Source organism: Mandrillus leucophaeus, unplaced genomic scaffold (assembly GCF_000951045.1).
Source record: "Mandrillus leucophaeus isolate KB7577 unplaced genomic scaffold, Mleu.le_1.0 Scaffold469, whole genome shotgun sequence".
NCBI classification, from domain to species: Eukaryota; Metazoa; Chordata; class Mammalia; order Primates; family Cercopithecidae; genus Mandrillus; species Mandrillus leucophaeus.
The window spans coordinates 171,015-186,578 of record NW_012105020.1 but is presented as its reverse complement, the minus strand read 5'-3'; the positions used below and the strand labels follow the sequence as shown (position 1 = coordinate 186,578).

Genomic DNA, 15,564 nt, shown 5'->3' with positions numbered 1-15,564 from the left:
CTAAAGACCACCAATAATCCTGAATTGCCAAATCCAGTGAGCCCCCATCTTGATTCTTCTTTGGCATGTTATGCCATTAATGCACTTTCTCTCACTATTGACCCTTCTTCCTTAATTCTGAGATATCAATGTCTCCTTGTTCCCTGCTTTCCTCTCTGCCCACTCCTCCTCCATTCCTTACACAGGGTCCTCTTTGCCTGCCCCTTGGTGAGACTGTGGCTCAGGGAGCTGCCTTCTCAGCTGCAGTCCAGTTCTCTGGTTTTCATGGGCATACTCTTCCAGGTTTAAAGCTTCAGTTTTCAAATCTAGAGTAACTGCCCACACTTTCCTGTGCTTCAGACCTAGATATTTATCGTCTTCTTGGATGTCTCTCTCTGCATGTTGGCAAATGAGGTTATCTTCCTTGCTTCATCCTTCCAGCAATCTTCACTCTCTTCTGGGCACCTTATTTAAATTAATGGCACAACCATCTAGGTAGTAGCCCAAGCCATAATTATGGGAGTCATCATAAACACATTCCTCTTCTTTACTTTATTTTCAGCCTCCAACTCCTGTCAATTCTATCTCCTTAATAGGTCTTTACTGGTACCATAATCGCATAGCCATACAGCTCTTTGTAATCATGCACCTGGACTATTAAAACAAATAGTCTCCTATCTGTCCAACTTTTCTTCAATCTTACTCCTTCCCAAGCCAACCAATCCATACTGTGGTATGCTTTTAGTTGTTTCATCTGCCATGCAAACCTGACCTTGTTTATCTTTTTTGGGGGGCGGGGGATGGAGTCTTGCTCTGTCTTACAGGCTGAAGTGCAGTGGTGTGATCTCCGCTCACTGCAACCTGCGCCTCCCGGGTTCATGCCCTTCTCCTGCCTCAGCCTCCCGAGTAGCTGGGACTACAGGCACCCACCACCATGCCCGGCTACTTTTTTTTGTATTTTTAGTAGAGACGGGGTTTCACCATGTTAGCCAGGATGGTCTCGATCTCCTGACCTCGTGATCCACGTGCCTCAGCCTCCCAAAGTTGATCTCCACTCACTGCAACCTCCACCTCCCGGGTTCATGCCCTTCTGCCTCAGCCTCCCGAGTAGTTGGGACTACAGGCACCCACCACCATGCCCGGCTACTTTTTTTGTATTTTTAGTAGAGATGGGGTTTCACCGTGTTAGCCAGGATGGTCTTGATGCCTCAGCCTACCAAAAGTGCTGGGATTACAGGCATGAGCTACCACGTCCGGCCTTGTTTATCTTAAAGTAGTACTCCAGGGGGTACTTGTCAGAGTGTGTTGTAGAAATCTAATCAGAGGTCTGTTACTTCTTGCCTGACGGTATGCAGCTTGAGGGCAGGGACTGTGCTACATCCATGTAGTTTCATCTGTTTAGCCAGTGTTCAAGCCCATGTTGGATAATGAACCTCGTCTAATCTTTCATCCAATGGTTGATTCTCTTTGTTACATACACTTTAGCTTTTGACACAATGTGATCTGTAGTAATAGTAAATCAGTGGGAGAGGAAATTTCTATGTAAATTTCATTCTTTGTAAAGATAATTTCACTCTTTGTAAAGATAATTAACTCCACCTAACTGAATTGCAATTAGCAGATTCTTAGATACCTCGTTTATGCCACTGGATACACATTTGCCCCTAGGACAAGAGAAAGGCTAATCTGATAATTAGGTAGGGGAATGAAGGGAGAAATTTAAGGGCTAAAAGAGTATTACACTGACGTTTATGATCATTGTTAATTACTTCAGACTTTGAGAGTAACAATATTTATACTTATAATTTGCTGTGTGAGGGTAAGACCATAGAACAACCATCACTGGGGCTTATGCAGAATTGTGTCTTAGAACTGCATGACCTCCCTGAACATAGGTAGACATTTTCGATGCTAACAATAAGAATTAAGAATAGAGGTTTGGCCATGAAAAGAAGCAACTAATTTATCTGATCTCCTGGAGGGTTTAATATTTTGTTTTTCTTCATTAGAATCAGCCTGAATGAAATGCACACCCAGGTTCACCTAATTGTTGATTCTGTTTTACTCGAACTACTTTGTGCCTCTAGTTTCTGGTGATCTCCTTGGATCACATTCACATTAGCATTCTCCTTGGATCACATTCACATTAGCATTTCTCAGAGGTGTTTCTTAAAGATACTTGGAGAAAAATGGACAGAATTTCTACATGGTCAAATATATTTTAGAAATGTTTCATTTCATATCCCCTTCTAAGACAGTTTTGATGGATATTAGCTAATTAAAGACTCTGAATATGTGTGTGTGTGTGTGTGTGTATGTGTTTCTGTGTGTGTGAGACACTTAGAAACAGACCTAGCCTGTTGCAGAACATTCTATATTTACATAATGTTGGCTTCTGCCCTGATTAAATGAGGGGTGTGTGTGTGTGTGTGTGTGTGTGTGTGAATTTTTTATGGACAGCTAGAGATTTCAACAACATTTACTGAATGTTGTCTGTAAATGGACAGAATTTCGACATGGTCAAATACATTTTAGAAATGTTTCATTTCATATCCCCTGCTAAGACAGTGTTGATGGATATGAGCTAATTAAAGACTCTGAATGTGTGTGTGTGTGTGTGTGTGTGTTTCTGTGTGTGTGAGACACTTAGGAACAGACCTAGCCTTTTACAGAACATTCTAAACCTACATAATGTTGGCTTCTGCCCTGATTTAAATGAGGGGGGTGTGTGTGTGTGTGTGTGTGTGAATTTTTTATGGACAACTAGAGATTTCAACATTTACTTCACCTTAAATCATATTTGTATTTACCATTTAGTCTTAGGTCCTGTTTTCATTTTTGTTTTTTCCTTTCCAGAATTCATTTCTGGTTTGAACCCCTTGCTTAAAATCTGAACTTTTCCTCGCTCTGGTAACCTAGTGTTATTTGGATGAAGACAGTACATAATCATCATTGTGTGTGTGTGTGTGTGTGTGTGTACATGTGTAGATGTGGTTGTAGAGATAAGTATTTGCTTTTATTCTTTTTTATTTTTCTACAGACAGAGTCTTACTCTGTTGCCCACGCTGAAGCTCAGGGGCATACGCATGGCTCAATCATGAGGTCTCGAATTCCCGAGCTCAAGCCATCCTCCTGCATCAGCCTCCTGAGTAGCTGGGACTACAGGTGCACACCATCATGCCCAGCTAATTAAGTTTTTTTTTTTTTTTTTTTTTTTTTAGAGATGGGGGTCTCACTATATGGCCCGGGCTGGTCTTGAACTCCTGAGATCAAGCAATCTTCTTGCCTTGGGTTCCCAAAGTGCTGGGATTACTGGTATGAGCCACTGCACCCAGCCTGCTTCTGTTCTTTCAATGTTATCATACCGCCTAAGTCCCCAAGAGTTTTATGCCATGACCAAACTGAGACTTGGATTCTCGAATTCGTTACTTTCTCCTCACTTCATCATTATTCTGCTCTTGCAGCAGGGTTGGTTTCCAGAAATCAGAGAGGGCTTTGTTGTCAGAGTAACTTGCTACCTTAGTACTTTGTCAGTATTTCTCTCAGCCATTCAGCTGAAGTGGTCCCTAGACCTTTGTTCCTTCTTGAGCCACTGTATTATTCTCAGTTCTCTGCTCCCTCATCTCCTTTTGTTAAGAGAGACTGAACCAAGAGCTTAGTTTTAATTAGTGTGCTGAGCTTTCTTCCGACTTTATATGATCCCTTTGTGTATATTAAAATAAAAACTTCGTTGTAAAAGTTTTGCTTAGGAAGTTTGCATCCTATTTCTAGATCCCTTTAATTGCCCCCCTCTCCTCCTCAAACCCCTTGTGGGAGTAGTGCTTGTTTTATCACGGAAGTGTTTAGATATTTTTTATGGTTATGGATGCTCATTTTAAGCCACTTACGAGATTCAGATAAAGTCAATGCTCTCCAGTAGTTGTTTTCCAAATGTTTTCATACTATTGCTATATTTATTTTCAGAATCACAGCATTGGGATTTTTAATATCCCTATTTAAAGATGGAAAAACAGGCAGAAAGGTTAATAGTTTGCCAAAATGAAGGATACGTTCCCTTGTGAGGAGTGGAAATACCCTCATCCAGTCAGGCTAGTGAGCATGTGGTATAAAGGAACTTATCAAAGGACCAGAGATGAGAAAATGTGTAAGAACATGGAATATGATGTCAAAGATAGCAGAACCTTAATTTTGGCTCTGTGTGAAATTGAGCAAGTTCGTTATACATTCAGAGCCCATTTTCTAGGCTGTAAGATGAGGTAATAACACCTATTTCACAGAGTTCTCTAAAGTTTTCACATACACACAATGTATAAGCAAATATGTATGCAGCTAGAGCTTGATGTTAACATGCAGTGTTTTAAAAGATGTGAAATAAGCCTATGCTTTTGTGTGGCGAATGTTTAATTTTACATTTAAGAGACAGGGAGGAGAATTAATAACAGATAAAACAGAAAGGAAGAAGCTGTTCATTTTAGTGAACTCCCATTAAAATATGACGTCATTCAAGATTTTTAAAAAAAGAATGCCTAATGCCTTTCAAAAGAAGCTGAGAATTGTCAAAGTAGAGAGCAGTGAGAGAAAACTCAAATCTTTTACCGAGCTGGATGTGTTGAGACTAGTGTCTTGCCAATCTGTTGTCTAGCAACCATGGTATTTGCCCTTGCCACCCCACAGGGAGCCGCAGGGCAATTTAGCACAGGGTGGACCAATAAGGTTGCTTAATACACTTGCGGTAGGTCAAGCAAGTGTTTCTGCAAAGCTCTACAAACGTCAATGAATTCATTTCAGTGCCAGCATAATCTAGTTTCAAAAATCCAGCCAACGTTCCTGAAAGCGTGGTCCACTGACTATGCATCAGAGTCACCTGAGCAGAAACCACAGTGGGGCTGTGAGGGTGAAGACTGGGAGAAGTTTTCTTTCCAGAGGAACATAGCAATTTTATAGCAAAATACCCTATTGGCAGTTAGCATCGCAGTTAGGAGCCCAGGGGCGGGGCTGGTGGCATATGTCCAGATGTTGGATCTGTCTATTCCTGGCTGTCTAACGCTGGCTGGGCAAATTTCTTAATGCTTCTATGACATAGTTTCCTTGTTATTAAAAGGTGATAATGATGATAATAACAAACATATGTTTGTAATTGCTACAAGTAAAGGGCTTAGAAGTGTATCTGGCACAAAGTAAGTAGTCAATAAAGGTTAGCTGCTATTAGCAATTGGGGTTAAGACTTTTTGCAGTGTAATTCTCTGGGACTATTTCTCAGTCTTAGCCCAGCTCTTTGGTGACCTCTTTCTTTTTATCTGCTGTCTCCAGGCCTGACTATTCATGTTCCATTATCATCATGGGATACTTGTAAGTAGGGTTTATCTTCTTCCCATCCGATAAAACACAGGTTTCACTTTATCTTTATCCTTAAAATCAAGGACTACTATGGGAGTTTTTGCAGGGTTTTCAGTACTAGTGACACAGAAAAATTAGCAGGGAATAAAATAGTTTTGTCCCAGGCTTCCTCCTTTATTTTTTTTTCCTATTTTAGATCCATACATTTGAGAAAAAATATGATCAGAAGATTCATTCATGTTGCCCAAGAGAGTCGAATGTTCTGTACTGAGCTTTGCAACATAAAAGTTTAGCAGGTATTTGGGATCTAGGGCGAAAGGCACTCTACTTGGTTTCTCCTTGAAGCAGTTCTTAGAGAAGTAAGATGCTGATACAAGAGAGAAAAGAAAGCTACGAGCAGTTGAAAAGGAATTAAGGCGGGAACAAAAGTGAAGGTGAGAAATTTCCCCCCAGGAGCAATAATAAAATAAAGGCAAATTTTGTGGTCAACTTTTCCTCAGCTGAAGGTGACAGTCTCAGAGAACAGATAGATGAAAAGATCTATCTGGACATTTGAAGTTGTGAGGTAGAAGCTCTTGAAACACAAGCAACACCGAAGGCCTCTGGGAACCCTAGAATAGTCATTCGAAGTCTCTTGTGTTGTATGGATCCAGTTATCTGCTTTTCATGTCATCTTTCCCCTGGAAAAGTAGCTACACTTGAAACCTTGGTTGGATCTAGAGATTGGGGGTGGAGGTTCTGAATGGTCCCAGAATTTAGAGTTCGGGATAATTGGCCCTATCTTGAAAGCATGCCTGGCAATAAAATGAGGCAGTGTTAATATGTGGGAGCTGAAGGAGGCTGGCAGCCAAATCCAAGGCTCCGAAAGCCTTGGGTTCTAGAGACCCAGAGCCACGAGCTGGGAACACTTGTTCATGTAAGAGCAATTGGAAACTGCTGAAAATTGGAAATACACAAATGCTATATACACACACACCCAAAGAGGGCAAAAGGAGCATGAAATGAAAAGTCCCTAAAATGATAGAAACATTTATAAATCTGTAGTAGTTGGATTAAAAATGACTGAGAATGGACTGTCTTTGCTGAATGTAATTGACTTCTATGACTGAAAGACAAGCCCAGCAGGTGGAATCCTAAAGCAAGACACGCATGAGGTTTTGAGTGCTCCACATGCCATTTTCATCAGCAAACTAAAACAATAATTAAAAAGAAAGAATCTGAAGTAGTCTTTTAGGTAATTATCTAATGACTTGAAGAATTATGTTGGAGTTTTAATTTTTGCAGACAAGTTTAGGCAACAGGCTTCAATTGCTTCCAATTCTGGCAGCATTTAAAAATACTTTTTTTTTTTTTTTCTTTTTTGAGAGGGAGTTTTGCTCTTGTTGCCCAGGCTGGAGTGCAATGATGCGATCTCACATCACTGCAACCTCCGCCTCCTAGGTTCAAGCGATTCTCCTGCCTCAGCCTCCCAAGTAGCTGGGATTACAGGCATGTGCCACTACGCCCCAGTAATTTTGTGTTTTAGTAGAGATGGGGTTTCACCATGTTGGTCAGGCTGGTCTCGAACTTCTGAGCTCAGGTGATGCACTCTCCTCGTCCTACCAAAGTGCTGGGATTACAGGTGTGAACCACCATGCCCAGCTCCCCCGTCTCTACTAAAAATATATTCTAACTAATTTTTCCAAAATAGCTTTTAAATTACAAAATTTATGTGTAATATCACAACAAAAGAGAATTACATATGTTGAAAATCAATCTCTCCCCTCCCACTAGAGTCCCAAACTTGTGAGGTAGCCAACGTTATGAGTTTGATGTGTGCATTCTTTTATCCTTTTCCTAGCCTAATATAAACATATTTATGTATATATGTATAGGTTTTATATCTTTCATGATATCATACTACAATTCTGTGACTTGCTTTTTTCTCCTAACAATGTATTATGGGCATCAGGGCGGGCGTGGTGGCTCACACCTGTAATCCCAGCACTTTGGGAGGCTGAGGTGGGTGGATCACTTGAGGGTGAGGAGTTTGAGAACAGTGTGGCCAACATGGTGAAACCCCATCTCTACTAAAAATACAAAAATTAGCCAGGCATGCTGGCAGGTGCCTGCAACCCCAACTACTCAGCAGGCTAAAGCAGGAAAATTGCTTGAACCTGAGAGGCGGAGGATGCAGTGAGCAGAGATCGTGCCACTGCACTCCAGCCTGAGTGACAGAGGAAAGACTCCATCTCAGAAAAAAAAAAAAAAAAAAAAAAACCATGGGCATCAAAACTAAGCTATTTAAATAGGTATGATTTTTTATTTGTTTTATATTATTACAAAATACAAATGTGAAAAAAAATTTTAGCCTCACCCTTATTAATTGATAATTCAAAATTTCCAATGCAGCATACATGTCTGTTAATTAGATCTTTATTCCCAAGGGTGTTTTCATTACTATGCATTTGTATGTTGATATATGCTGCTTTAAAAATACTTGTGAATTACATTTCAAAAGTTAGAGATGTGAGTACTTCAAACATCATGTGACAGTGTTTCTTTCACTGTATTGTTACCATTGCTAAATGGTGTTTGTCTTAAAATTTTTCTTCCCTAAAATTGTTCTTTTAATTTCTATTTCCGTGACTACTAGTGAGCCTGAGCGACCTTGTATGCCTCTTAGCCAACTGCATTTCTTCTTTTAAACAGACTGCCCATCTCTTTTGCTCATATTTTCTCGGGTTATCTTTTTTTAAATTAATTTGCAGGATTTTGAATACTAGGAATGTATGTATTTACAGGTGAGTGTGTGTGAGTGAGTGTGTGTTCAGCAAAAGATATAATGAGTTACAAATGATTTCTCTGATTAAATATTTTCTTTTGACTCTGTTTATGGTACCATATATTCATCATATACAAATTTGAATGTTTTGTTTGGTTAAATCTGTCAGTTTTCCCTAACTTCCCACTTAGAAATGTTTTCCTACATTTTTATAACCTTTATTTTTATTTTGTTTGTTTGTTTGTTTGTTTGTTTATTTATTTATTTGAGACAGAGTCTGGCTCTGTTGCCCAGGCTGGAGTGCAGTGGCATGATTTCAGCTCACTGCAAGCTCCGCCTCCCGGGTTCACACTATTCTCTGGCCTCCCCCTGCCAAGTAGTTGGGACTACAGGCACCCGCCACCAAATCCGGCTAATTTTTGGGTTTTTTTTTGTATTTTTAGTAGAGACGGGGTTTCACCGTGTTAGCCAGATAGTCTCAATCTTCCGACCTCATGATTCACCCGCCTCGGCCTCCCAAAGTGCTGGGATTACAGGCGTGAGCCATCGCACCCGGCCTATAACTTTTGCTTTTAAAACTTAGATTATTTTATTCATCTGGAATTTATTTTTGTATGTAATATGAGATACGGACACAACTTTATTTTCTTCCAAAATGGATAGTTGAGTAGTGTTTGTTGAATTGTCCACTCTTCCCCGGAGACTTTGAAGTGCCATCTTTACTATCTCTTAAATAATATTATGTCCTTAAATTTGTTCTAGATATTTTTTGTTTCACTTGTTTATCTGTTCATTCCAGAACACAGAAAAAGATGTAGAGTGCCCCAATTTATTTTTTAAAGCTAGCATCTCTCTAATACCAAAGGAAAAAAGAAAACTAGAGCCAAATTTCACTCATAATATCAACTCCAAAATTTGAAATAAAGTAAAAACAATTAGAAGACAACACGGTATTAAGGTAATAATACAACTTGAAGTAGAAAGTTATACCAGAAATACAAGTAGGGATCCATAGGACAACAGCCCATTGATTTTATTACAGTGCTAACTAAAACAGAAAAGCTGTTGTATTAATAGGATACATATGCATGTGATAACAGGGCAGCCAGTCTTTATAAACACCCTAAAATTTCATAGAAAGACACCTTTTAAAATACAATAAATGCCAGAAATGAACATAAAACACCGTCTTTCATAAAGGGTGAAAGATACTAAAGTCTCCCCCTAAATTCAAGAATAAGACATACTGCCTGGTATTAGCATTATTATTCAATATTGTTTTAGGGATATAAAATAATAGAATAAGATAAAAATCAAAGAAACAATATTCTTGTTAGAAAAGAAGAAAATTTTAATTGTTTACTCCTATACACCTAAGAAATTAAATACGAACTATTAGGATAAGAGCTAGTTATTTATATTAGGACATCAACAGCTTTTTAAAAATATCAGTAATTAACAGTAAGAATTAATTCATTAAGTAATTAACAGTAAGAAAAAGAAATGGAATTTTAAAATTCCACTCACATTTGTGACAAAATGGTAAGGACCTTGGAATAAATTTTACAACAAAGTTAAAGATCTTTATGAAGAAAATGCAATGTATTTCTGAAGAACGCATAAGACCTGGTTAAAGTTCCCTGTTGGGAAGTCAGTGTCATAAAAATGTCAAATCCTGCCTAAGTTAACACATATTTATTGTAGGTTTCAATAAGTCTGATTGTCTGGTATAAAAATTATTTGCCAGCTTTTTCTTAAGAATAGTGACACCCTACCGTATGCTAAGACTTTCTCTAAGGCAACTCTAAACAAAATATTATTGTACTGATATCACACACTATTTTTATCAGTAAATGGGAAAACAGTATTCTCAGATATCCTGATGTTATCTGAGTCTGCATTTTTTCTTTTTTCTATCTCCTTAAAAGGTATTGTAATGCAATGTGAACTTTGGGAAATACATACAAAATAATGGAATTGGGAAAAAAAGACCGATAAAACAATGATCTGAATTGAACAGTACAACAGAAAAATGTACAGTCATATTAATATTAATATGTACACTAATAAGGCTAGCTTATATAACATAAATATGTTAAGACCCGAGAAAAGATATTGCTATTGTATGCAGCTTTAATGAATTCCTTGTTGGGACACACACACCACTTTCTCAGGGTTCAAGATTGAACTTAGATTCCACTACTTTCAGTTTGACCTGTGCTGGGCTAAATTGTATCACCATATTTTCTATAAGGAAAGGATAAGCATCGTTTATTTATTCAGTAAACATCTGCTAAGTAGCTGCTATGCACTGGCTCAATTCCTGCTCTAAAGCTGCCTGGAGTCTGGTTAGAAGAAAAATAAGCCGTTTTGTAGGCCTCTTACACACCAATAAAATGCAAGTCAATGCTATACTCAGAGATGTTCCATCAGTCCTTGATGTAGTTTAGCTATGTGTTCCCATCCAAATCTCATGTTGAAATGTAATCTCCAATGTTGAAGGTGTGGCCTGGTGGGAGGCGTTTGCATCATGGGGGTGGATCCCTCATGAAAGGCTTGTGCCATCCCCTTGGTGATACATGAGCCCTAGCTCTGAGTTCACATGAGATCTGGCCATTTGGCCGGGCACAGTGGCTCATGCCTTTAATCCCAGAACTTTGGGAGGCCGAGGTGGGCAGATCACTTGAGGTCAGGAGTTTGAAACCAGCCTAGCCAACATGGTGAAACCCCATCTCTACTAAAAATACAAAAGTTAGCCTGGCGTGGCCAGGCGCGGTGGCTTATGCCTGTAATCCCAACACTTTGGGAGGCCAAGGTGGGCGGACCATGAGGTCAGGAGATAGAGACCATCCTGGTTAACATGGTGAAACCCCGTCTTTACTAAAAATACAAAAAATAAAAATAAAAAAATTAGCCAGGCGTGGTGGTGTGTGCCTGTAGTCCCAGCTACTCGGGAGGCTGAGGCAGGAGAATGGCATGAACCTGGGAGATAGAGCTTACAGTGAGCTGAGATCGTGCCACTGTACTCCAGCCTGAGCGACAGAGCGAGACTCCGTCAAAAAAAAAAAAAAAAAAAAAAAATTAGCCAGGCGTGGTGGTGTGTGCCTGTAGTCCCAGCTACTCGGGAGGCTGAGGCAGGAGAATGGCATGAACCTGGGAGATAGAGCTTGCAGTGAGCCAAGATTGCGCAACTGCACTCCAACCTGGGTGACAGAGCGAGACTCCGTCAAAAAAAAAAAAAAAAAAAAATAAAAAAAAAAAAAAAAAAAAGAAAAATTAGCCAGGCATGGTGGTGGGCTCCTATAATCCCAGCTACTCAGGAGGGTGAGGCAGGAGAATCGCTTGAACCTGGGAAGCGGAAGTTGCAGTGAGCTGAGATCATGACACTGCACTCCAGCCTGGGCGACAAACCAAGACTCTGTCTCAAATAAATAAATAAATAAATAAATAAATAAAAATAAAAAAATAAAAGAAGTGTGTGGCACCGCCCACTCCAGGCTTTCACTCCATGACATGCCTGCTCCCACTTTGCCTTCAACCATGAGAGTAAGCTTCCTGAGGCCTCCCTAGAAACCAAGCAGATGCCAGTACCATGCTTCCTGGACAGCCTGCAGAAACGTGAGCAAATTAAACCTCTTTTCTTTATAAATTACCCAGTATCAGGTATTTCTTTATAGCAATGCAATAATGGTCTAATATAGTCCCTTCAAGCTGTCTACAGGGTGTTACCATTAACTATTTCCATAGTTAGTCCTAAAAAGAGATACATCTTCAAATAAGAACTCCATCATCCAAAATTCTCATGTAGTATGGCTGCTCCTAAGGCTCAATCTACATAAATAAAATTAAATCAAATCTTTGTATTGGGAATACTTACATCTTTCTCGACTTGGGGGTTTTAAGTTAATTAAAAACAAAAAGAAAAATCTAAAACTTGAACAGTCACCAAATAATGTGAAATGATTAAGAGGAAGATGGAGAGTCATCTGACAAGTAATGAAGATTGAAAGACATCCACTAGGGCCAGGCACAGTGGCTCATGCCTGTAATCCCAGCACTTCAGGAAGCTGAGGTAGGTGGATCACTTGAGGTCAAGAGTTCGAGAGCAGCCTGGCCAACATGGCAAAACCCTGTCTCTACCGAAAATACAAAAATTAGCCAGGCATGATGGTGTGTGCCTGTAATCCCAGCTACTGCGGAGGCTGAAGCACAAGAATTGCTTGAACCCGGGAGGTGGAGGCTGCTCTGAGCAGAGGTGGTGCCACCACACTCCGAGCCTGGGTGACAGAGTGAGGACCTCCCCCCCACAAAAAAAAAAAAAAAGGACATCCACTAGTTAGAATATTTGGAATTATCTATTGAAAATGAGAGGAAGATAATAATAGTAAATTGCATTGAGAATCCCCTGGGAAAAAGCAAAAGTCTTATAAATAAAACATTGGAAGCATCACATTTACCTCCTTCACCAGTAAATTTTCTGCCTTGTGCTCTGCATCTTCAGGTACTGTTGAGTACAACGTGCGGATATCCCAGGAAACTGTGGCTGCCTGAAACGAACAATGAAAAGAAATTGAGTCCTCCAGCGTAGAAGTGTTGAGCACACTAGCACACTGAAAACACAAAAGGGAAGTCTTTTAGATCTTAGTATTTAAAGTTATTTAAAGTTAACAGAAGACAGAAGTACTTCTGTAGTTCTTCCCAATTTAATCTGTAGGAGAGAAGATGCAGACATTTATTTGATTACCAGTACGAGTATTTTTACAACAGTGACTGTTTTTACTGCAGCTCATAGTTTTAAGCTGTTTCTGCCTTTGCAGAAAACAAAAATGTAGGCATCTGTATGTTTCCAATTTAGCTTATTTCTATTGGAATCTTTTTTTTTTTTTTTTTTTGAGACGGAGTCTTGCTCTGTCGCCCAGGCTGGAGTGCAACGGTGTGATCTCGGCTCACTGCAACCTCCGCCTCCCGGGTTCAAGCGATTCTCCTGTTGCAGCCTCCCTAACAGCTGGGATTACAGGTGCCCACCACCACCCCCAGCTAATTTTTATATGTTTTCGTAGAGACGAGGTTTCATCATGTGTTGGCCAGACTGGTCCTGAACTCCTGACCTCAGGTAATCCACCCGCCTCGGCCTCCCGAAGTGGAATCTTTTTTATTATTGCTGCTAAGGCTAAAATAAATTTGAAATGAAGAAGAAAACTTACAAAATCAGCATTATTTGAATAATATTGTAAATGATCTCAAATATCAAAGGATAAACACAGTCCCTTTTAGAAGCTAACTGTGCGTGTGTGCGTGTGCCTGTGCGTGTGCACATACAGTCGTAGTTAGGGGTAGGAAGGAAGAAGGAGTGTTTAGCGAATCTGAACCTTGAAAAAAAGAGGTTGTGTTTTTGGTGTCTTTATTTTTGCTGAAATAAGCCATCTATTTTTCAACTTCCATGCTCAATAAACAATATTCTTTTAAATGAATACATATTAATTATTATATAAAGTACTTCTTAAAACAAAACATCTAAAACAGAATTTCATAGGTTATTGCCTCTTATATGTCTTCAGCCCATGAAGCACAGAAGAATGAAATGCCCTAAAACAGCAAGTTTCCACTTCCAGTCATCTGCTTCCTTTAGTCTGTGCACCTCAGTAGTTACAGGGATGCTCAGGTCATGAGTCTGTGACATCCATGGTACCAACAGCTGAGATTTCATATATTGCACATCCCCCAAATCACAGCTATTCATTTAAACTGCTCTGGATTAGCTGTTGGAACAGATAAGAATCTCCAAACCCATCCTCAGTATTGGAGAAGATGGGTAGGGAGGGGTCAAGGGAGTTTTGTCTTCCGAGTTCACAGCCTTTGCTGGCAGCTCTGCCACCAAGGGCGGTGTCCTTCCCATCATTCCTTCTCTTCCAATCCTGGACTCTTATTTTCTCCAAATCTCTCCTTTCTTCACTCCTGATGTAAGCTCGGTAAGTGCACATTTTATTTTGTTCACTTATAACCTCAGTGCTAGTTGGATACCTAAATGATTCTTTGTTGAATTTATTGACTGGGTGTATATGTGTGTTCCATAAGAGGATGAGAGAGTGAGGAAGTATATATGTGTGTGGTGTGTGTGTGTGTGAGCATGTGCAATTGGGTGGGTGTGTCGGTGCAATGAGTGTGTAGAGTGTGTGTGTGCATGAGACTGTGCTGCATTTGAGTGTGCGTGTTTGTGCGGTGTGTGTGTTATGTGAGCATGTGTGGTGAGTGTGTGTGGTGAGGTGTGTGTGTGGTGTATGTGCATGTGTAGTGTGAGAGTGTGTGGTGTGTGTGTGTGATGTGTATGTGGTATGAGTGTGTGGTGTGTGTGTATGTGTGGTGTGTGTACTTGTGTATGTGGTGTGTATACGGTGTATGTGTGTGGTTTGAGTCTGTGAGCATGTGCAATTGGGTGTAGTGTGTGTGTGCAATGAGTATGTGTGGAGTGTGTTAGTGTGTATACATGAGTGTGTTGTATTTGAGTGCATGTGTATGTGTGATGTGAGTGTGGTAGTGTGTGTGTGGTGTGAGTGTATGTGTGGTGTGAGTGGGCGTGTGTGTTGTGTGTGTATGTATGTGTGGTGTGAATGTGTGTATGGTGTGTGTGTATGTGTGGTGAGTGTGTGTATGTGTGGTGTGAATATGTGGTGTGGATGTGTATGGTGTGTGTGTGTGTATGTGTGGTGTGTGTGGTGAGTGTGTGTATGTGTGGTGTGTATATGCATGGTGTGTGCATGGTGAGTGTACGTGTGGTCCGTGTGGTGTATGTGTGCTGTGTGTGGTGTGTGTGTGGGGAGTGTGTGTATGTGTGGTGAGTGTATGTGTATGTGTGGCATGTATATGTGTGGTGTGTGTGTGTGGTGTGTTTGTATGTTGCGTGTATGTGTGGTATGAGTGTGTGTGGTGTGTGTGTGGTGTGAATGTGGTATGTGTGGTATGTGAATGTGTGTGGAGTGTGTCTGCATGTGTATGTGTGTACACATGTGAATGGGTGTGATGTGTCAGTGTGTGTGTGGTGTGAATGTGTGTGGTGTGTGCGGTATGTGAAGGCATGTGGAGTGTGTCTGCATGTATGTGTGTATACACATGTGAATGGGTGTGATGTGTGTGTATGTGTGGTGTGAATGTGTGTGGTGTGTGTGGTATGTGAATGTGTGTAGAGTGTCTGCATATATGTGTCTGTACACATGTGAATGGGTGTGATGTGTCAGTGTGTGGTGTGTGTGTGGTGTGTCTGTATGTGTGATGTGAATGTGTGTGGTGTGTGTGGTATGTGAGTGTGTGTGGAGTGTCTGCATGTGTATGTGTGTACACATGTGAATTGGTGTGATGTGTCAGTGTGTGTGTGGTGTGAGTGTGTGTAGTGTGTCTGTATGTGTGGTGTGAATGTGTGTGGTGTGTGGTATGTGAATCTGTGTAGTGTGTCTGCATGTGTATGTGTGTACACATGTGAATGGGGGTGA

The 15,564-nt window shown here is 40.3% G+C and overlaps 1 protein-coding gene across 1 annotated transcript in view; it reads right to left on the bottom strand.

Annotated features, from left to right (window-relative positions):
- The window catches only part of DOCK10 (dedicator of cytokinesis 10), a 194,811-nt gene that overhangs the window by 151,145 nt on the left and 28,102 nt on the right, over nt 1-15,564 (bottom strand). The window contains exon 3 of the mRNA XM_011995068.1: nt 12,538-12,627. Within this exon, the coding sequence (XP_011850458.1) occupies nt 12,538-12,627 (90 nt within the window). The remainder of the gene's footprint in view (nt 1-12,537; nt 12,628-15,564) is intronic.